General features: G+C 35.7%; 1 protein-coding gene across 4 annotated transcripts in view; it reads right to left on the reverse strand.

Annotated features, from left to right (window-relative positions):
* LOC149087388 (atrial natriuretic peptide receptor 1-like) overlaps positions 1-23,537 on the reverse strand; it is a 435,567-nt gene that overhangs the window by 170,334 nt on the left and 241,696 nt on the right. For all 4 annotated transcript variants that reach the window (XM_089231469.1, XM_089231468.1, XM_089231471.1 and 1 more), the window contains exon 2: positions 9,012-9,126. In XM_089231469.1, the coding sequence (XP_089087595.1) occupies positions 9,012-9,126 (115 nt within the window). The remainder of the gene's footprint in view (positions 1-9,011; positions 9,127-23,537) is intronic.

The following is a 23,537-nucleotide window of genomic DNA, read 5'->3' on the forward strand; positions in this document are numbered from 1 at the left end:
ACAACTCGATTCCCAGTTCCTACGTCAGTATATTTGGTCCATCGGAATCGAATTAATGAAGTTCAAATTGTTTTGGTCATTGAAGTAGAAATAGAACTCCGGGGTCTCTGGATAGTAATAATTGTTCTCCTCGGAGTATAAAATATATTCTGACTGAGTGACTTATAGGTAAATACAGTAAAATTCCAATATAATGACTGTTCATAATGCGAGGGAAAATCGTGGTTATAACGAACTTCTGGTTAAAAACGAATTTTAGTTTTTTGCACTGTAGAAACATATAAATGAGGGAAAAAACAAACAAGATAATTTTTTTTTTCCTTTTGTTTACCAACTTTTTGCTGAAATATGCGTAGAGTCTTGGCTGCTGAATTGCGTTGCATTTATAATGCATTTACAATTGCATTTACAATGTTGATTGAACATAAAAATTTTTGCAATTTATGGAACACAGAAGTTTCTGCAACTAGGGTATTTGTTATATTTATTGCGTTATAAAAATGTCCAATAATACTTAAGGCAGAGAAAACGATTGAAACCTTTTGATCTGTGTCCGTCAAACCAAAAGATAACCAGGCTACATCGCCATATGATAATATCGGCCCATTTTCCTCACGGACTAGTCACCTCTGGCAATTTATATGTAAAAACATTCGTATTAAAAATCTATATATATAAAATTGATTTCCTGTGTGTCTGTGTGTGTGTGTATGTTCTCTATACAAATCTACAATTTTAGATCGATCGTCGCCAAATTTTGCATATATACCAAATGAGACCCGACTTGAACGATAGGCTACTTTAAAATTTCGTCAGACCAGGGCAAAGGCCCCAAATGGGCAAAAAACTGACCGGCAACAATGGTTTTTGGGCTTCAACAATCACTTTCCGAACGTTTACTTTGGTTACCGTGGTTCCCTAGCGATGAGTTTCAGACGTGTTTATGTCTTTACAATGGTTTGTCACTTCTTTATTGCTGCCAGTTATGTATAATAGTTTATGCCTTTATAATGGTTTGCCACATTTTCAATACTCTCAGTAATGAGGCTTTTTGAATAGACGTCATAATCATCATCATCATCGCTTTGAGGATCAGGAAAAGGGTGATCCTCATAGAAATCAGTATTAAAATTGCCTATTTAACTGCATAAATACGTAAATTTAGTGGGGGGGGGGGGGTTTCCTGCCACATCAGTAATTTTAAAAATTAAATTGAATTCCCGATTTTTGAAATATTGAATTCACTTGGAGATACGAAGCCCAGAAAATTAAAAATATGAATAATTTGCCGGATCTACTTTTGAGTTGGATATCTATGTAATAACATTGATTTCAACTTTTTATTTATATCTTCTCAATCATGAAAATTAATGTCTCCGTATTGTCTTTTGATATTTATTTGCATAAATTCATATAGTTTAGGATGTTTTTAAAATTAGTTATGGGCCCCGTAAAGTGCATCGAAAAAATTCCACAGCTTTAATTAAGCATTTTTGGAAGCTGAAACAGGCAGAAATAGATAACTTGAAGTTCAGGGTGAGGGAATCGAAATACCTAACACCCATAAAAAAAAGGGGGGGGGGACTATTCATTTCTACGTTTCTTTAAATTTAGATTTGTTTATTTCATAAGTCGCGCAGGACGTCGCCATATTGGTTAACTTAGACACGGTTTGCATGTCCCTCAAAGAAAGAGGGAGATATCACGTGATCCAAAAAGCCTCATTGAAGAAAACCCGGGCAGTGCCGGGTATTGTAGCTAGTATATTATAATCATATAAAATCATAGTCTAAGTATAAAATCAGTTGCAAGATATCAATCTACAATCGGAAATCAAACATATAATCGCATAATATCGCATATTGAAATCAATAATGAATCAGATATAAAATTCATAATCGATTTCATCTTCAATTTAAATCGTTTGATTTCCCGGGCATTATACTGTTCTGCCATCCGTTAGTCTTCTTTATAATTGATCACATTTTTGCTTGTCTTTGAGAACGGCTAGGCGGTGTTCTTTGAACTTTACTATTAATTGAAATGACGTCGGTGGGATCACTTTGATTTCATTACCTTCTATCCGTCCAATTACTTTCTTGACTTTACTTCTTTTGTTCTTAAAAGTCTCTCTGATCCAGAGTCGATTTTAAGCAGTGGGCATAGCCATTTGCCAATTTACATGTTGTTAAATAGTGGATGGAAGTGTCAATTTCACCATAAAGGCAAGACGTCTTTCACAAGAGCTCCAGTTATTGGGAACCTTGATGGCGGTGTAGGTCCCGCCTGCGGACAACGATTCAAGCTTTCCAAAGATGCCAAGCTCAAGTCCGCACGACGATGAATAGAAAAGTTATCATCGTTTTAACGAGTCAAAAAGTCAGGACTTCGCAGTGAACATTGAATCGCTGTGCTTTAGGAGCTTGGGACTTGTGTATTGAATCATGTGGGCCAAGTATCCAATCTTGGAAGATTCCAAGAAAGGAGAAATGGGGGGAGGGGTTTCTCAAGGGAAACAACAAGGATGTCAAAAACCGGGAAAGTCTTTTGGCCGAGGAACTTCGAATGTGGTTAGTTGAAAGAAATTGACCAAGAAATGAAGAGAAAGGGGTTTTCCCCCCTGCCCTACACATGCCTTCACTTTAGGAAAACCAATGCAAAAGAAGCGCTACACGTACAAGGATCGTAGCGGCTATTACGGCCTCATTGCCAACTGGGTACGGGAATTTTTATCAATAACGCAACCTTCTGATCTCCTACATAGTCTTGCAGATTATTAACGATAACTTGTTGGGTGGGGGGATAGGCTGAATAAATCTCAGCTTCAAAATTTGAAAAAGAAAAAAAAAATTTCGACGAAAAAAAAGTTGATAACATAAACTGAAGTCCTGATAACAATAAACGAATTTTCCCATGTTATGATGTCAGTCTGTTCCGTACATAGGAAGTGATAAAAAGACCCGAATTTCAACATTATCCGTGATTTTAATAAGCAGCGTCAACTGAACTAGTGGCGAGCGAACAAGTTTTGATATCGTAATGGCTATTGGTTAGAGCTATTGAATTAACTAACAGCTATTGGTGCTACATACATGCTCCTCGTCCACGTTCCTCCGCTGAACTTGTAACGAATTGGTACATGGCGGAATGTGCGAGTATGTGTTGTGAACCTATGTGAAGTTTGTTTCGTGTAATACTTGTTATATGTAGTGTGCTGCCATCTGCCATCAATGTTTCTAACTATGAGCGAAGTGTATTGATTTAATAATTGTATCCTTGTATAGGTCTGTGACGAGACTTTTCAGCGGGGAGATCGACTCCCATTCATGCATCGAAGTTGGGAACCACAGTGAACCGACTTTAGCCGACCACCACTGTGGTGACGGTGGGGTTTAAACCCGTGTCGCCAGTCCGTCACTATGACCACTCGACCATCACAGTGGCGATTTTCTGATTTGGTTACAGCTGCAGAACATTCTAAAATAAGTTTTAAAAAAAAACTAATATTTCTCACGATCACCCTATATTTTTAAACATAACCAGTATCAAATCAGATTTAGATGGGAAAACAGTTCTAGAATAAAGTGCAAGGTTGATGACATATTATTTGAATTGTCATTTCTTTCAAAGGGGGATCGATTATCTATATGCCAATAGCGAAGACCTTGGTGAAATATCATTCCCTTGTTTGCCACATCCATGATCGATTCGTTCCCATCCATGACCGATGGAACCCGTGAATTCTTATGATGTTATTTAGAAGGAGAAAAAAGAATCGGTGAATATTTGAAGTACTCTAACAGTATATGATTTCCGATTGTTGCGAAGTATTCATATTTCAGGCCACAGAAGCAAAAACCATTCAGGTAGAGAGAGAAGTTCAGGTTCTTAGACAGAAAATTCTTTCGGGTAAGTACGGGTTTTATTTCATATCAATTCGACATTTGTTTCTATTTAAACTTTTTTGTTAGGATTGGAAATCGATAAAAATATTTTCTATCATTTTTTTTAAAGAAAGAATGATAAATTATTGGATGCAATTTGAATTACATACGGTGTCCTGGTTGGTCATGGTCTAAGATAGATATGGCAAACTACGGCCCGCCAAGGGGTTTCCATCAAGCCCGCTAAAGGTGTTCCGGTAGAAGAGTATATTAATACACACAACACAATAATTACTTAGGCTGGCCATATTTCCTTCGCAAAGATACGGGAGATACATATCGGCATCCATACGGGGTATCACAAATTATCGGCAAAAAACTGTCAAATGCAAGTGAAGCTGCTAATTATAGAATAAAAGAAAAGTGATCAAAGACAAGTAAATTTGCCAACTATCACTAAAATTACTGATAAATTGCCACTGGTGGGAAGTAGGGAGCCACCACGAGATGCAACGAGTGAAAATTTATAATTCCCCAAACAAAACGTTTACGTTTGACAAGTATGTGAGATGAATATGTTTATAAAACATGATAATTATGACAAAGTCATGGAAAAAGAACTTACTTTGTTTCAAAAGTTTAAGACGGTATATCTGGCCCATGGGCTGAGAACTTTGGGTACCACTGGTCTAAGAAATGTAATTCCGGACGTTTCGCCCACTCCTGTGGTGTATCTTCAGAGTTTTAAACAGAGGTCTCTGTGACAAGCGAGAAAGATGCCGTGCATCTACTCCCGTGGGAACAACTCGACTAGAGTAGATGTACGACGCCTTTCTCGCTGGTCACAGAGATCTACGCGTGTTTAAACTTCTGAAGATGTATGCCACAGGTGTAGTCAAAACGTCAGGAATTGGATGTCTTGGCCTATAAAAACCCGGAAACCGTTTATAATTCATTTAACACCAACCATGAATGCCTCAGAGAATACGTATTTCTTCTGCGACGATTGGGGCTCGGATTTCTATGAGTTTGCATATTGTTTCATGAAATTGCCTTTCGCTATTTTCACGGAATAGAGGTTTTTTTTTTCATGATTTTCAGACATTTTAAGGTATTTTTGACTATTTTCAGAATTTTTGTCACGTCTTCATATATAAGAGCATTACTTTTCATATTTCAGCAGAACAAAGAACAGAGGTATTTTACCGTAGCTCATTCTTCACTAGCTTCATTTCACACAATTGGCACTTTTTCGACGATATTACAATAATTGGCAATTTCATTCACCTTTGGCATTTTTTTTTGGCAGTGATCGGTGATTTTTCGGTGATTGTTGTCAAAACAATTGGTAATTTTATTTCTGTGCCTCTGGCATCATTTTGTGTATGATATTGATTGGCATTTTCCTGTAATTTTCTCGAGAAGATATGAGTCAGACTATATAAAGGCATATTTTTGATTTTTACAACATATCGGTTCTTTTAAGGCATAGTTTACTGAACTTTAGGTTCCATCGGCCCCTTCTTTAGAAATTTTTTTCTCATCCCCCCCCAGACTCAAGCAAACCCATAGGATCCATGTTATACTAGTAGCTTCTATCGCCCACTTTGGGAAACAGTGGTTTAGGACATAAATGTATATTCTGTCGGATTTCAGGTCATAAAATTCCCAGTTTTCCAGTCCTAGTGATGATTTTTTTTTTGTCTCTAGGTCCAACTTCGAAATTTTTAGCTCAGGATCAGAGATAGATTCTTGTCAGGGTTAAGAGAGATATGGATGAGGTGTCTGAACAGGAATTCTGGAAAGAGCTTCTGATCAAGAATAATCAACAGCGAGTGAAATGGGAGGATCTGTACGGGCCCGGATTCAAGACTGGACCCCAGGGCTCTTACTTGAGCGGCCCTCGCCCGAAGCCGCTGCGATGGACTGCGGTGCACGACAGGACTCTCCCTCCCAGCGGACCATCCTGGCACGATATCCAACAGAGGGTCCTATCCCTGTGCCCGAGACATTACTGCCGCATCGGGACCGCGTGCAAGATGCACTGCGTCGTGGGAAGCTGTTGGCTGTGCCGCTTCGTCGACACAGAGGGACCGCCTGACACGAGGTACTACTACCGTCAGTACTGAGACTACAGATCAGAGATTGCTCAGAAAGTTCATGGACGAAAACCAGCCGTAATAAATTGGCTTTAAATACATTGACCTCGTTTGTTTTTGTTTGCTTATTCCATGCAATTTTTTATGAATATTACAAGGTACGTTCTATAGGAGCTTAGAGTAAAATCATAAAAAACCATATATATATATATATGTAGGTACCGTGAACACTTACTACTTTTGGCCCACCGAGGTGTTATTTTGTCCCAAAACGAAAAAAAAAACATTTTTGAAACATGCGCACTACAAGCTGATTGTTTTAGGTTTGCATTGAGCAGGTGGTTCCGCCAAGAACTAGTTAATCACACAAGCCCACTTTCAATAGAATTATAATATTCGCCGCCGCTAGGTTGCAGCAATGGGGCTTTCATAACCCTCTTTTAAATACACGTGTTTTTGTTGTTGTCAAACTTTCGTTTGCGCAAGAAATCCAGTACATGTTTTAGTATAAGTCAGTACCAAATTTTAAAGTCAATGTCATCCTGATTAGGAGTATATAAGATGTTTTTGTTGAACTATCAAGTTTTTTAGTAAAACGCGTAGATAACGAAAAAAAATAGTACTGCTAATTCAAAAAAAACGGGGTACTTTGCTCCAAAAATGAATTGGGCCAAAGTAGCAAAAAATGCTGGAGCCAACACTGGGAACTGGTTGTGGTAAATCTAAGAACAAGTCTGTTGAGGTTTGACCATTGGAATAAACTCCACTAAAAGCTGCGGAAACCCAATCTCTAAAGGACAGACACATCGGAAGAAGGGAACTACCTTTCGTAGTACCTTTCTTATAGTTTCTTACTTGAGGAAAAATATTTTCCAGGATTGGTTATGAATTTACCACAAACTGGCACTATTGTGGATTGCATGAAGCCTACTAGAAAGGCTTGGAAGTAGCCAACAGAAATGAGACACCTTTTCCTACAAATAGTCTAATATCGCATTATAGTCAATGCGATCCATAGCCAATATCAAGCCTTCGTAATTATTGGAAAGAATCCTTTTTTTCCGTGAATTTTGTCAGAACTCAAAGTTGTTTCTGAACTTATAAAAGACTCATACGAAGGTTGTATTCATGCACCGTATAATTATGTAAGAGTGTCGATGTTTAGTCTTTTCTCTTTATTAATTCATAACCTTTCTTTTTGTGACAAAGAAGTACCAGTTTAAGGGGTCACATACCTCTTAACATGGGAGAAAAGTTAAAACATCATTAAAAATACTATTTAATCATTGATTTATTAGAATTTTTCACATATTTTGGATTAAATATGCTATCCTATGCTGGTATAAAATGTTTCATATACCTATAAAAAAATGTTTTTTTGAATTTTTGAAAATGTAAATTTTAAATAAGAATGAGTCAATTGAATTTGAATCTTTTAGTTCATTTTATGAAATGAACCGTTTTCTTCATTTTAATTTTAATATCGTTTGGTTACATCGATATACCATTTTATCATGCGCGCAAGCTGTTTTCAATTTATGTTTTGAAAATTTTGAAAAACATTGAGTGCATAAGATATTTAAAATTTTATACCAACATAGGATAGCATATTTAATCATAAATGTATGAAAAAATTCTAGTAAATCAATGGTTAAATAGTATTTAAGAAATTTATTTGAAAGTAGATTTGTTATATCACAGTCATTTAGACAACGGTTTAAATTGTCTAGAAATTATATCACGCCCGTCGACGTTATTCAAATAAATGTACCTTAACGTGAGATATCCGCTAACGATAAGTGTCCGTTGTGGGAGGTTCCGCTGTATTTACTAATAGTGATCAAAACAATACAGTATTCTTTCATTCAATCCGAGTTAAATCATCAAGTCTGCACGCAAACCACCTGTGGTTCGTGGACCACAGGTTGAGAAAATTATATTTACTATAACACACGGAATCATGATACTGAATCACATTAACGCTCTTACGTACAAACTTTGGTCAACAAATTTGTATAATCTTTATTTGATGAATTGGCGATAAATCTGGTAACCTTGTCTTCGCCTAGCCCATAGTTTCCCAACCTTTTTTCTCCCACGCCCCCAACGAAATCTAACCCATAGAATCCTATGCTATACTCGTAGCTTCTACCGCCCCCTGGAACATTCAATAGCCCTCCAGGCGGTCGTAACGCCAACGTTGGGAATCACTGGCCTAACCGTACGTCAAAAAAATTGAAAAGAAAAGAAAAAATAAATAGAAGAGGGAGAAGAAGAAACTAAATAGAAAATGAAGTAAAAAATGAAAAAAAGAAAATAAGTAATATAATGGATAAGTAGATCAGAGAGTATTTTTATAGTACTTTTTCACCCTCACCCTACGTATTCTCTTTCCCTTATATATGTATACCAGAGGTCTTCAAACTTTTTTCTAGTCGCGAGCTTTGTCTGTATCCATCATCAAATAAGAACAACCTTACAGAAACGACATATAGTTTTACATACGAATGCATGAAATAAGGATTGATTTCAATCCTTGAATGCAATTTGTACAAGGTGTTTAATTTTAACGTTCACCAAGCGCTCGCTTGCACAAAATTGGACACGAGCATCGAGAACTCTGGATGCTTCAGGGACCACCATGGTGCTCCCGAGCAACGGGTTAAAAATTACATATAGTAGAAAGATACATGCAATGTTGGGGGGGGGGGGGCAGAGAGTGAAAGTCACTAACAGGAGTATAGAAAAAACGGGGAGGAAAATAACAACTTCGGTTCAGAAAGTTACAATGAAGCTTCCAATGGTGAGGTGAGAGGAAAGGAAACACAGAGAACTGCATTGAATTTATTCCACTCGTTTGGACGAAATATTTCGTCCGTGATTGTAAAGGGGTTAATGATAATTTTTCACGATACCAAATCCCATAATTCCTGTGTGAGGATTTCACTTTCGGTCAATATATTTTACATCCACAATGTAGAACTTTTTTCCATTACAAATCAAATTATGATAAATTTCAATTTCTTACCTTGTAAATAGCTCAATACTGAAGAAAACGTAGTCTCCACTGGATATCATGCCCAGTTCATCTGCTGCGAGTAAAATGTCTCTTATGGTGTCAGGTGAAGCGCACATTACAATGACTATTAGGAAAAAAAAGGAAATAGTAATAATAATAAATAACCGAATAATTGAAGTATTCCTAGAAGAAAAAACATGAGAATCATATCTTATAACCAAACCAATTGTACTTTCATGTAAGAAGCAATTTTTGACAATTTTCGAAGACGTACCATATCTTATGATATTTAATAAAGCATTTCACATTTCATACCACGCACCTCCCAGCCTCTATCGACAATTGTAAATTTTAGTCATTGCCCCGGATGAGTGGCTGGACGTTGTCGGGTGCTTCATTATGCATGTATAAATTGCAAACGTATAGTCTGTACGACAATAAAACACATTTAAAAAAATGCACATCAGCAAAAAATCTGCAATAGCAACTAGGGGAGAGAAAAATTGCAAATAGCAAAAAATTCCCAACAGCAATAAAATTTAATGAAGCAGCAATAGTACTCACAGTAATAAAAGTGTTTGTAGGAAAATCTCAATTGACATATGTAATTGATTTACATGTTGTCAACTGACTAATAATAAGAGTCAGCCCCGCTTAAACGAATATCAACGGTTCTATCATAAAATATCTAACTAAGTGGGCATTCAATTATGAGGGAAATAATTTAGTTGCCGTTTCATACCGTTGGTATAGTTTGTAAAATATCTTATATAGCGTTGATAATGAATAAAACATCAAATTGTTCCTTTTTGCAGACATCTGCGTACCCATCCTTTTGAAGTACAAAAATTTTCACAGTTTTCACATGCTTTGTCAATTTTCTCTGCTGTTTTTCTAATCATGGCGCCGTTGATTAATGTCATTTTGGCTTTTTCATCATGAAACCATTGCAACAGATATGATTTTATATCAGATTTTTACCCCCCGCTTTCTGATGAAGTTCTTTCGATAATCTTCATTTTAATCAGATAATTTTTTAATACTTGACACATGCGCTTGAGAAATTCCATACACTTTGGCAATTTCAGTTTATGCTCCGAGATTCATTAGAAACAAAGATATAAGAAAGGACACTCGTATCGCATAATATGATGCCCAAAAACTTTCTAGAAATTGAGAGATAGACGGCTTTTCTTTCTCAGTCCAAAAATATAAAAAAAACGGATATTTTCTGGATGTTATGAAGGCGAACTCGGGAACAAAAAGCCATCTTGTTTCCGCCGAGATTCGAACCCAAGCCCTCTTGCATACCAGGTAAAAAGACCACCATCTACACCACTGTAGATGCATGACCTTGCCCTCCTTATTTCACGCCCTGTGGTGTGAAATGAGGAATAAGCATGTTTGCCCTGTATGAAAGCAGTCCTGGGTTCGAATCCCGGTGAAGACAAAATGCCGTTTCTTTCCGAGTTCACCCCAAACCTATGACAGTTCACAGTCACGAAGATCAATCAGTTCTCTATCACATTTTTTTAATTATAACAATTTGCATCGTTTGTTCAATGCGAAGATAAATTTATATCATATATAATTTAATTTTTTTTAAATTGACTAAATTTATATATTAATATAATTTTATTAATAATATTTATATATAAATATATATTATAGATAAATTTATGTTATATCCATCAAAGAACGCGATCATTAATATAAATGCATTATTTGAATATTAAAATACAAATGGAGTGAGATTTAGAGAAATATCGATGATACTTTAAAAGTAAGCACGTCACTAAAATTGAGCACACTGAAACGAACACTTATTCTGATTAAACCCAAATCTATGGCAAACCACGCACAACATGCTACAGTAGAATAGATGTTGCACATTTTGTGTATAAAAAAAAAGATTACTATATATTTTTAGATCCTTTCATACCATTTCCCGGAATATCTAAAGGTAAAGAGAAAGTGCAAGACCTAGAAAGAAATATCGCAGCATCGATCTTAGATATCGTTTTAGATACATAAGGCCATTTGGTATTCCGAAAATCTTTTAAAAGTGTTTACTCCTCCAGAAACTACGATTATGTAAAATTTCGGGAATAAATTTCTTTTTCTCAGAAATACACTTTGATTCCCTTCTCCATTTGGTTAGGAATAGTCTTACTTCACCGTGCTGTATAAGTTTCGGAATTCTATTTTTCCTCTATGAATGCATTACTTGTTACTGCGGTGTCGACTATGACATCGGCCCCTTTTCGAGTCTTCCGTTGTAATAGTTCTTCTAACACGCATTTCTATGTAGCTTAATCCTAGAGGTATTATTAAGACCCTGCTTAATCTTCCTCCCACACAAAAGATAGGTGAGATTCCCGTCTTGCAGCCAGTGATTGATCGGATGTAAAACAAATCGTCTCTCATTTCTTAAGTCAATGGGAAACAAGAAGCAGGAAATGAAAGTCTCTTCGATGAGAAACGAATGCAAGATTTATAAGCATTGAAGAGAAACCATAAAAAAAAAAGCTTTTATCCCGAACTGTTACTACGCATTGAACTGATTTCAAGAATATACAGGGTGGGCAAAAAGTCCGTAGAAGCTTTAAAAATTCATAAAAACCGAAAAAATTACCGAAATAAAAAACGGTTTGCAGGGTTAGCATCGCTAGGTAACGGGAATTTTTTAATGGCAGGAAAAATAACTTAAGAAACAGCCGATAGATGGCGCTGACGTACAAAAGTCAAAGAAAAGATACGCAAATAACGAACAGGATGTCTCCAAATCGTTTATAACACCAGTATGTGATCCACACGACCACCACCACAGGGGATAAGACATTGCAGTAGAGGCACAAATCCAGCAACGGCAGAGTGCAGAAGGTCCGGATGTATACATGACAACCTCTCGGAGGAACGCATCTTTCAATTCCGACAGATTAGATGGACCGGATCGATACACTTTTTTACTTGTGTACACGTCGCGCCACTTCTCTGCTTTTTTTAGTTTTTTTTTTTCCTGTCTTCAAAAAATTTCCGTGACCTAGCGATACTAACCCTGCAAACCGTTTTTTATTTCGGTTATTTATCATGAATTATCAATACATATTATTAATACATAATATTAATACGTCGATAAACCGCTTCGACAAGGGGTTTTTTTCTATTCGTGATAGATAGATAGAACCGCTCACAACCCCGGACTGATGCAAAACAACCTACTTCCGTTACCTCAAAAGAGGCAGAGTTGTGTCGGAAAAGTTAGCACAGATTTATAGTGGTGGCTGCCCTTGCCCCGTGTTCGCAAGTATCAAATCACTCGCATTATTCTTCCTATGAAGACATCTATCAAGTGTAACGTGCAAGCCATTTGACTAAAAATGGATATCTGAACCCAATGACCTGGGAGAAAAATTGCACGTTCGCCCAGTGGCACATAAGGGCTGGAGACCGCAGCTTGGGATTTCAAAATAAGTGAGGAGAAGACTTGCGGCGCAAGTAAGAAGATGAAGTTGGCATGTTGAGGTAGAAGGGTGGAAGATTCGAGAATGATCTAAATACAAAATATATACAACGCCTCCACTGTGACGGGAGACGAGGAAACAAATCCTCCGTCCACAGTGCTGAGCGCAGTTTTGCTTCCCTTTTTTTTTACAGAATATGCAATATATACACACACAGATGAAAACACACAGAGCCTCCACTGCGACGGGAATAATCAAACACAGCCTCCGTTCCCGGTTGTGGGCATTAACATTTTAATTACGCACCTATATTATTTACATAGTATAAGTTTCCCTTTTTTACATAATTGGGAATGCACAAAAACATTACTATAAATGCAATACATACTGGGAGCAAATATGTTCGTGATACGTATATGCTTTTGTATTGGGTTGCTGTATTTTGGTTATATTCGACATCCATATCTTTTATGGGTGACAACTTTTTTCAGCCAACTCGGAGTGTATTTTGCCTGTTGTGACCTTTGTGTCCGTATGTTTTCTGAAATTATCCATGTCCATATAAAAACAACATTAAAATTAAAAACAAAAATTTATTTCTTCCTTAAAAAATATGGTTTAAAAATCTTAAATTGATAGCATATGTGTTGAAATAATTGAAATTTTTAGTTTTATAAATTAAGTTTGAAATGTCTCACTCCTTTTGGAGGGATAAATCAAGTGCTTTCTTGTACAAAAAGTATTTTTTTCTGCTTAATAAAACCGATGTACTTTGGGAACTTTGGCTCTTAAAACTGTAAAATACAGCTTGTTTAATATTTTGAATAGAAGGTTTGCGTTGAAATATTGTACACTTAATACAATATTTGTATAGTAAAGATCTGAAACTAATTCCCAACGTGGGGCCAATTTGATTATTTTCAGGGGGGGGTGGTAATTTAAGAATGAGTTGAACAATAATTGGAGGGTTATTGAACATAAATCAGAAGGTTTGGGAGGACACGAAAACATCTTTGACAGGAATCTTGAGTAAATAAATGTAGATTAAATACACAAAAATTGATTAAAACATCGTTTTTTATTTATATTTAAATTCATAGAAAAAATATTATAACACAGTAGTTTTTCTGCATTTCTTATGGTTATTATTAAATTAAATTTTACATTTATGCGTGTCAGTTTCTCATCTAGATTTTCCTATTGTATGTTTTAATAGTTCATATATTATAACTAATAGTATTCATAACTATATTCTTCATATTTTCATATTTGTACTTTTTCTAAGGGAGTTTTTCTCGGAGCTTTATTTAACTGCTTTTTTACTCTTTTATTTCCCTCGTTTATTGTGTTGTTTGCAACCACAATTAATATCCAATCCCTCCAATTCAATCAGTGAATTGGAGGGAATTGAACATGAATTTTTCAAGGCACTGACGTTCTGGTTTGTTACAGTATATGTCATATACGGTGTATGTTTTGGTGAGTTTGATACATATTCGAAATATATATTGTGAATTTATCACATTCACCGGTAACTATAATTACGAGCTTACTCTGAGTATGATAATTACTTGAATTTGCTGAACATTTTGCTCAAACCTCAGTTTAGAATGGTGAATTCGACTGGTATAATTGATTTGTTTGCACATGTCGATACACGTTAAGGAAGCCAACATTTGACTGATAATAAGATTCAAGTTTATGGCAAAATACGTGGCATGCCCGCATCCCGTATGGTCAAATCTCATAAGTAGTTGAGTTGAATAGATATTTCAGTATGATTTTATCCTTATACAGTAAATCCCGTCCCTCCAACAGACACCCGTCAGATGCAGTCGCTCCTCTCTCTTTCATTGCCAAATAATAATTTTTCCCTTGTATAATATAATAGTATATATTTCAAACCCCTGATTAACGGCCACCCTCTTCATTTACGGATGAATTTTTTTGTCCCGCCGGTGTCCGCAAAAAACAGGTTATACGGGATTATGAAACTTACCAGTATCATTTGAGAGTTGATGCATAATCCGCGGTAAAAGTGATAAATTTTGCGAAATTTAAAAAAAAAAAAACATATGGAGACGATTGGTCATTATTCTGGTTATCAACCAGCAATTACGCAATGTATAATTACCGATTTATCACGCTTGCCGTAACAGTATCACTGTTTGGTAAAGGCAATAATATCGGCCGATTTAGATCCATGTGAGCGACCTTCTCTGCTACGAAACTCATTCATTGCTACGAAACGCCTTCAAGTTTTAATTGTATTTTGCCTTGTCGCCTCTCTTCACAAATACCTATTTTTAGTTTTGTAGCTATTTTATGAATATCCACGGCTCCAAAAAGTGGAACTTCCATAGTAGAAACCCTACATTTTTTGTGATAAAAAATTATAATATTTTACAACCACTGCTTGTAGTAAAAGAATATTTAGAGTCAACTGCAACGAAACTGCTAAAGAAAAACCCACGAAAACACGTGATCCGGATGACAATTTCGTTTAGTTTGGAATCCGGGAAAAAAATTGAATTTTCTGAATAGAATTCAAAAGAAGTTGTTGAATGAAAATCTCTTTTTTGTGAAAAGTCCAAAAGGAAATTCCGAATCCAGGGGAAAAAATAAGTAAATTTCTGTGACGTTTGCAGACTCGAAGAAAATGAAGGTCACCGCCGTCGTTGTGAATGATAGTCCGGATAGCAAAGTTCTCCAGAAAAAGCAGATAGAAACTAAAAAACAGTCGGAGGAAGTCAAACAAATTTCGTGCAGTTTGAATGAATACGGAAGGACAGTAAAGGGAAACGGATATGCCACGTGAGTTCCAAATAGAAGAAGCATCGCTAGTGGAATACTAAATGCCAAGAAAGGTATGGGAAATACACGGAAGCGAAAAACAGGATGTGGGACCGCGATGAAAACTGGCGAACAACCATTGTCGGGTTCGAAACAAATACCGGAGTATCCATTTACAACTGGAACGAACGTTATCATTTGCCTCCGATCCCAAGACAAGATTATTTATTATACGACGTATCAGTATACATGGAAGGAGAAAAATAAGGATGCTGGCGTCGTGTAAGTTACGTTAACAAAACGCAATGGAATCGTAATAAAATCCCGTGGGAATTTTCTATTCCGATTTCCGTCAGTTTTATGTTCAAAATATTTTATTTATAAAATAGCTTATACTAACCAATGGCAGAATAAAATATTGTGAAAATGAAATGCGAAATCTTTCCTTAGTAATTGTCGGTAGCAAATACACGATTGAAAATTCGTTTTATTATGTATGTTACGAGGTAAATGTTATAAATCAGGTTATTGTACATTCTAAAGCCATTATTACGCATACTTAAAAAGAATTTTCATAAGTTGGATAAGTTATTCTAAATATATGACTTTCGCCGGCGATTATGCATAGTAACCAAGCGTCGTTGGTGAATTTTATGAATTTTCCTAACTTAATCACTTTCACCGACGATAAAGCGTCGTTGATAATTTTATATAATACGTATTTATAAAATATCAATTTTATACCGGTGATTACTCTTCCGGCTTCCAAATAGCCGCTGCCTTCCCTATATTTTTTTCCCCCTGATATCCTGGATTTCAGAGATTCTAATGAATTCCTATATATGGGAATTTTTTTTATCATTTCCTCTTTTTATCCAGCTGAAAAATTAAATTTTTATTCAAGAATAATATCCCATGTAACGTAATACGTAAACAAAATTCCTATTTTTTAAACGTTGTTTTAATGCTTAACATTTAATATTACATTCCGATGTTGATATTTTCCGTTCTAGTTTGTAAACAAGAATCACCTTGGGACTTATACGAAGGTATTGCTTATTTAACCGAAATTGTATATAATGCATTTTTGAGGGAGGGGTAATATATAAAAAAAATGTATATATATATATATTAATACATATGTGAGCTCTTGGGATTCGCAGGAAATTTTTTAATCCTATACATCGCATATAAGTGGTATAAAATAATATAAATATTTTGAAAAAATTTCAAGTTTTCTTTCATTTTTTTCATCTCCGATATTTAATTACCGCCAATACAGCAGATCTGCGATGTGAAAAGGCTTTATTAAAAATAATTAAGTGCTTTTTTTATAGTTTTTTGGATATTAATTGCTGGAAAAATAATAAAAAAATTCCATCACGTCTAGATTTTGAGTTAATGTAAAAATTAAATTCCCTCCGATAGTAACGCGTAGGCAGCATACAAACCACATTGAAACTATGCTTTACAAACAAATGCAGTATAGTAAATCATTGCCAAATATATTTCATTGATTTTAGGGTGATTTTAAGGACTATATCATTATAATGACAGAGCTGGAATATAAATGTGAAGTATGTATTCATGAGGTGATAAAAAAAAAATTAACAACTCCAAAAATATTTACAGATTTGAGTTATTTCTCCCCGAAATAAGAAATCATTTTGCGAGATAACCTTAAGCGATAGAAAATAATGGACTACATTTTTAGAATTAGCACTGAAAAACGTGATTTTCACGTGTTCCCAAGGGATCAGGGGCCCTACCATCCCCCCCCCCATGCTTATAAAAGGATATCCGAGAAAAACTCACGTCTAGCACTAGCTATTACTATAGGTGCCCATTCTGAGAGAGCATGCGCATTAGACAAATAGATGTGATATATTTAATTAGGGTGGGCTAGCAGCAACTGTTGAGCAGTTGGTGGTAGGACGACGGCGACGACGTAGAGTAGAGGGCAACCGAAAGGTTCATGGTTCGATTCCCACTCGTAACGCTATTTTCCCCGTTTTACCTTACATCCTCAATTTTTTGAATGATTATTATTTTTTTTTTTTTTCATTGCACTCAAAAGCTGTTATTAAACGTCCCGACATTCCTGGAGGCGTGTGGGCTCACGATGCGCTGGGGATGGCTTATTAGCCAGGCGCCCCTACTAACACGTTTTATTACTTTCGCATTTTAAAATAAAAGTATTTGAGGGTTTGTGATCGTGTTGTAATTATTTTTCTCAAAAATAAATATTAAAAAAATGAATTTTTCACAAACACAACGTACCGCGAGTGTAAAATACCGTAATCCGAATCTCAGTCAGTCACTGAGTCAGTGGTTCCCTCCACTCCTTGAATAAGCATCGTTTTCCCTCCGTGTATTCGGAGGAAAACCCGAAGAACCATCCGAAGAAATAAAGTAAGGGGAAGAAAATAATAAAGTTTCGAACCATGAACCTTTCGCTTATCTTCGATTCTGTACCGTCGTCGTACCAACTGCTCAAAAGTTGCTGCTACCCTCTGATGATTAAATATACCAATTTTCGAATGGTATGAATTTGTCTAATGTGCATGCGTGCTCAGAATGGACACCTATGGTAATCCCGAGCGCTAGACGTCAAATTCTCTCGGATATCCTTTTATAAGCATGGGGAGATAGTAAGGCCCCAGTCAGAGACTTGCTCCCTAACCACTGGACTGCCAGGCGGCATGGTAATGTCAAAATCAGTTATCAAAACAAATTATTTCAATATTTTTTTGTAGACCTAAGTAATTATATTAAAGTAAAATTATAATCTACATCAAAAGTGAAAATGTCCAATAAAATAATAAAATTACATTATTAGAAACTATTTAATTACTTCGTATTGATTTTTTTTTTGTCCCATGTTCGTGATTTATTCGAAAAAGTATTCGCCATCACGCAATTTTGAAGTATAACCTGCGTAATTACAAATTCAAAAGTCATCATATTTTACATCGTGCTTTCAATTAGTCGAACGGCACGTTACAATTTTCTGCCCCCGAGATAATTTCCTGACGCTTCCTCCTTTTTTTTTTATGAAACAAATTTACTTTCGGGAACGGCGATCGAATTTATTAATTCGGCTTCAATTTGCTACAGAAGACTTCGTTTTCCCCTTGTCTAAAACATGCTACAGTTGAAAAATTGTATGTTAAGAGGTCACGAAATAATTGTTCTTTCTTATAAATATTCCTTTCACGGTTTTCTCAGTAACTCATAATGAAAGAAAGATAAACTATCACATTTACTTATTACTTCAGAGAGAAAAAAGAGTCCAAAGTAATTTAAAATGTGTCAAAAACACAAAATTGGAAGATAATTCAAGTACTAACAAAGAAAATGAGATTATTATCGGAATTTTTCTCGAAAAAAATTAGGAAAAAATTTCGAAAATCATTGAGAAAATAAACTGCGAAAAATTTCTTTTTGCAGTTAAGATTTCTTTCTCCAAAATGAACCAAAATATTTACTTTATAGTTAAGTAAAGCGACTGTAGCAACAAGGAAACGTCTACAGCAAGGGTGCTCAACCTTTAGGACAGTTCTGTACGTCATTTGTTCGAAGACGTTGTCGCGGGACACTTAAGTGACCTAGAAATGTACCACAGGTCCCTCATGTGATCTGTAAACGTGCCGTGTGTCACTCAAGAGCACCACTGTAAATGTGCCGTGTGTCACTAAAGAGCACCACTGTAAATGTGCCGTGTGTCACTCAAGAGCACCACTGTAAATGTGCCGTGTGTCACTCAAGAGCACCACTGTAAATGTGCCGTGTGTCACTCAAGAGCACCACTGTAAATGTGCCGTGTGTCACTCAAGAGCACCACTGTAAATGTGCCGCGAATCCCTCGAGTGATCTAGAAGTGTACAACGGGTCACTAGATTTATCTGGAAGTGTACATCGGGTTCCTCGAGTGGTCTGGAATTGTATAGCGAGTCACTTGAGTTATCTAGAAGTGAACAGCGGGTAACTCGATTTAGGGTCATTCGATTTATCTGGAAGTGTACAGCGGGTCACTCAAGTGCTCTAGAATTGTACAGCGAGTCACAGTTATCTGGAAGTGTACAGCGAGTCACTCGAGCGATCTGAAAGTGTACAGCGAGTCACTCGAGCGATCTGAAAGTGTACAGCGAGTCACTCGAGCGATCTGAAAGTGTACAACGGGTCAGAAATGAAAAAGTGCACAAGTGTATTTCGGGCGTTTAGCTATTCGCCATGGTAAAACCTAGGTCTTACAGGTGAATCCTAGGTTTTACCAGTCTTCTGGCACTGGTAACGTGATTCCTAGTGAAAAACTAATGTGGAAAATTGTTTTCAGTTTTTTTTTTTATTTGAACCATAATTTATGAGTTATAACACTTTAAAAATTGATGTTGTCGCTTCAAAATCCTGCCAAATTCACCGAACGTACATCAAACGCATAACTTGGCGTTTTTTCTAACTTGAGAAAGGAAACCAGTTTTCTTTCCTCTTTTGTTGTTGTTGTTGTTGTGTGTATGCATACTTTTCAAATTTTCACTCGGTTGTTAATTATTACGATTTTCTAACTTTACAGAGGTTTTTGAGTTCATCCGGAATCGAAAAAATAACTACTTAAGTAAGAGAATTCTGAAATTGTGCTCAAATGTGTTACTCGAAATGGGTTAGTAAAATTAACCTCAGATTTAGAAGTAAACCCAAATATTTTTTAACACAAATATTGAATTCTCAGATTTTTGAATATTTATACATTTTTTTCAAACTTTAAAATTCATAAAATTCTAACGGATGAACAGATAACAAAGTTCTAGGTTCCATCTCACTAAAACATGCCGTATAACTATTTCTACAAAATTTCAAAATTTTTAGTGTAGTAGGTTTTTTTACCTTAAACGGATTAGCTCAAAAACTGCAGTTTCACGTTTTTTCTTGTTCACATTTTCACTATAATTGATTAATTTTCAATTTTATTTTGAAGAACAAAGACAAATTGATCCGACTGACAAGAACTTTTTTTTTATCTTCACGATTGAATGAAATGTTTTTTAAAGTCATGTTTCAAAAATCGACTTCAGGGGTCAGACACCCCCTTGAATGAATAAAGTATCTCCAGCATATTTGAAATGAGATTCCTTTTTCCAGTTCCGATTCAGAAGTTCTGGAGATTTACATTGAGCGAAAAAGCGCCAATCGTGAAAGAAGAAGCCAAACTTGGCTTCTAATGGGATTGAATATTTCAGTTCATTTTCAAGAAGTGACAAATCGCTGCTGGCGCAGAAATGTACTTTCATTCGGAGTTTGGCAGATAACTGACCGTTAGAAAAATGACACGTCACAAAACTTCGAACCCTTATAACTCACTTAATATTCGTTCAATGCAAAAACGAAAAACGCTTTTCTGCATTAGTTTTTCACAAGGAATAACGTGTGTTAATTATTGAGTCGATAATTACCATCCTGTATATTGTATGTAGCTAGTTTTTATTTTCGCCATTAACTACAAAGGCCTTTTTAGTCACTATTTTAAGCATTTTTAGTGCTTTTTCGAACGCTTATTTTTATTATTTTTAGTGCCTAAATTTCTTTTATCTATTGGTCCACAGATTATAAATTTTAAGAAATCTAGAAGATATTTTAAAATATCTAAAATATTTAAATACAAATGCAGGAACAAATTTTCTCGCGACAACGTTTCCAAACCAATTAAATAGCCCGCACTGTCCTAAAGATTGAGCCCGCTTGCTGTAGAAGTTTCCTTTCATTTTGGTTCATTTCTTTCGGGAAGTTCAGGAAAGAAACTGAAAAAAAATAAGAAAAGGAGAGAGAACTTTTTGGCCTTTCACGGGTTTGTATACTAAATAAATTAATAAATACTTCTTAAAATTACAAGGGAAAATATTTTTATAATACCTCAATCTCTGATGAAACCATGCTACCACAATAATAATAATGCCTGCCATGTTTTGCCAAGGAATGTTTCTTTCGAAAGATGAGATCAATGAATGATTCAATTTTTTTTCTTCAAAACAAATAGATCCGAATTATTGAACGTTCAAAGAATCGATACCGAAGTACGACAGGCGTCGCTAAATCGGCGCCATTTCTTCATGTCGTATCTCTCGAAATGTGTACACAAAAAGATTTTCATTACAAGACTTCGTAAATGTACCGTATAACACGCAACTATCTTCTACCGGATGTCAAAGAAATCATTTCTAAACATTATTTTCTCAGTCATTTTAACTATCCAAATTGATTGGAAGATTCTCTTTCAGTTAACATAAGATATTTTAAAGAAGATCTTCTAAATCTTACATAAGATTTTTCTAAAAATCCATCGAAAAGTTTCTATTCCATTTCCCATAATGAAAGTGTTTCAGACCAGGGATGGCCAAGTCAATGGTCAGGCACATTGTCGCGGACCGCACCAGGGACAAAACTCCGGTATACAAGCCACATGCACAAGGAAAGAAAGTTCCCGCATATAAGAAGCAACACACCCTCCCCCTCCTCCCCCACCTATTTACGCTAGCCTTGCTACGGCACCGCGGGCCTCAATCATTTCGACAGGATTTAATTAGTTTACCAAACTCTTCATCCATTTAAAAATGCAGACTTAACTTAACACATAATATTTGAAAAACTTTACTTATTAAGAAATTTTTTTCACATTTTTATACTTTTAGCAAGTTATCAGTGTTAGTGTTCCAACCAGAGTGGAGAATGTAGCTCCATAAAACGTTTAAAGTTACCAAACAAAAAATTATTTGATTTTTTGAAAATTTTTATTCTGAATTTTGCGGGCGTGCATTATTCCGATTTGTTTTATTTTCTCCCCTACTAAATAAACACTTAGCCAGTAGGCGGCAGCACATTCCATACAAAAGTTCCGAATTTGTATGGAAAAACCTGGAAGGAATATTTTTCAGGGAAATTTTGTTTGCCGATTATTAATATCACTGACCTCCGATGACTACGCACGCAAGAAAATCTATTGATACTTCCATAACTTTCACAGTAGGTTTTTGAAATCAATTATGTGGCCTGCGTGAAGAGGTTTTGTGTATGTTCAAAATACAAATTGTTTTTGTCAAATCAGAATTTTATTTCTACATTAACCACATTTTTTTCAATCGAAACTAATGTAAAAAATATAAAAGTGTTTTCATCTTGATGCGGGCCGCACAAAATCACCTCGAGGGCCAGCTATTGACCACCTCTGTTTTTGACACTCGTCCATATACCTCTCTGAAATATCTAACGAATTGGTACATGTTGGAATGTGTGTGTTTGTATTGTGAACCTAATGTGGAAGTTATTTTTTGTCTGTGTAATGCTTATTATGTGTAGATCTGCCATCAATTTTTCCAACTGTGAGTGAAGTGTAATTATTGAATAATTGTCTTTTTGTGTTCTCTATGGCGAGACTTCTTAACGGTAACGGGGTGATTGACTCGCATTTGCTCGTCGAAGTTGGGAACCACAGAAAACCAACTCCAGTCAACCACCGTGGTGATGGTGGGGTTTGAACCCGTGTTCTTGCGATGCGAGTTCGTCATTATGACCGCTGGTTAAATAAAGACCATTGTATAGACTGTATTTTGGTTACTAAATTCAATCTTTTATCGTTGGTTACTGACTGTAATTTAAAGTACCACTTTCTTTTTAAACACGCAACACCCCTTTGTATACGATGTTGGTAATTAGTTACAGGGTTGTTATGAGTAAACTGACACTACTCAAACGTATGTAACGCCCATTTTTATGGAGGTATTTTGATGAAACTCAGTAAAGAAAGATTAAATAATGATATAGTTCAATTTTTGACCTACAGGTGCAGAAGTAGTTTTTTTTTTTTGTCGCAGTCATCTTTCTATCATGGTCGATATATGTCCTATATAGCAAGTTTTATCAAAATATTTCCATGAAAATGGGAACAACATGCGTCTTAGTAGTGGCAGTTTCTTTATTACCACACTGTATAAAAGTTGTGTAACAACTTTCCGATTATCAGATGACAGCACAAATGCGGGATAACTAGCTTTTTGAAATATGGCGAATATTTCTTCGTAAGGAATTAAGTCGTATCTTCGAAACGACATTATAAGCAGTTGAGCAGCTGTTTTAAAAAGGGACTTCTGATCGTTTTAAAGAGTACAGAACTCGCCCTTTAAAATGAAGCGATTCAGTTATTGATGTAAGTTTTCAGAGCCGTAATACTAAGGAAAAAGTTAAAAATGAATGCATGATATTTTGTTCCTTACTCATTATTGATCCGGAA

This window comes from Pholcus phalangioides, unplaced genomic scaffold (genome assembly GCF_987345545.1).
Source record: "Pholcus phalangioides strain wild (caught in Gottingen) unplaced genomic scaffold, Ppha-v1.0 ptg000004l_1, whole genome shotgun sequence".
NCBI classification, from domain to species: Eukaryota; Metazoa; Arthropoda; class Arachnida; order Araneae; family Pholcidae; genus Pholcus; species Pholcus phalangioides.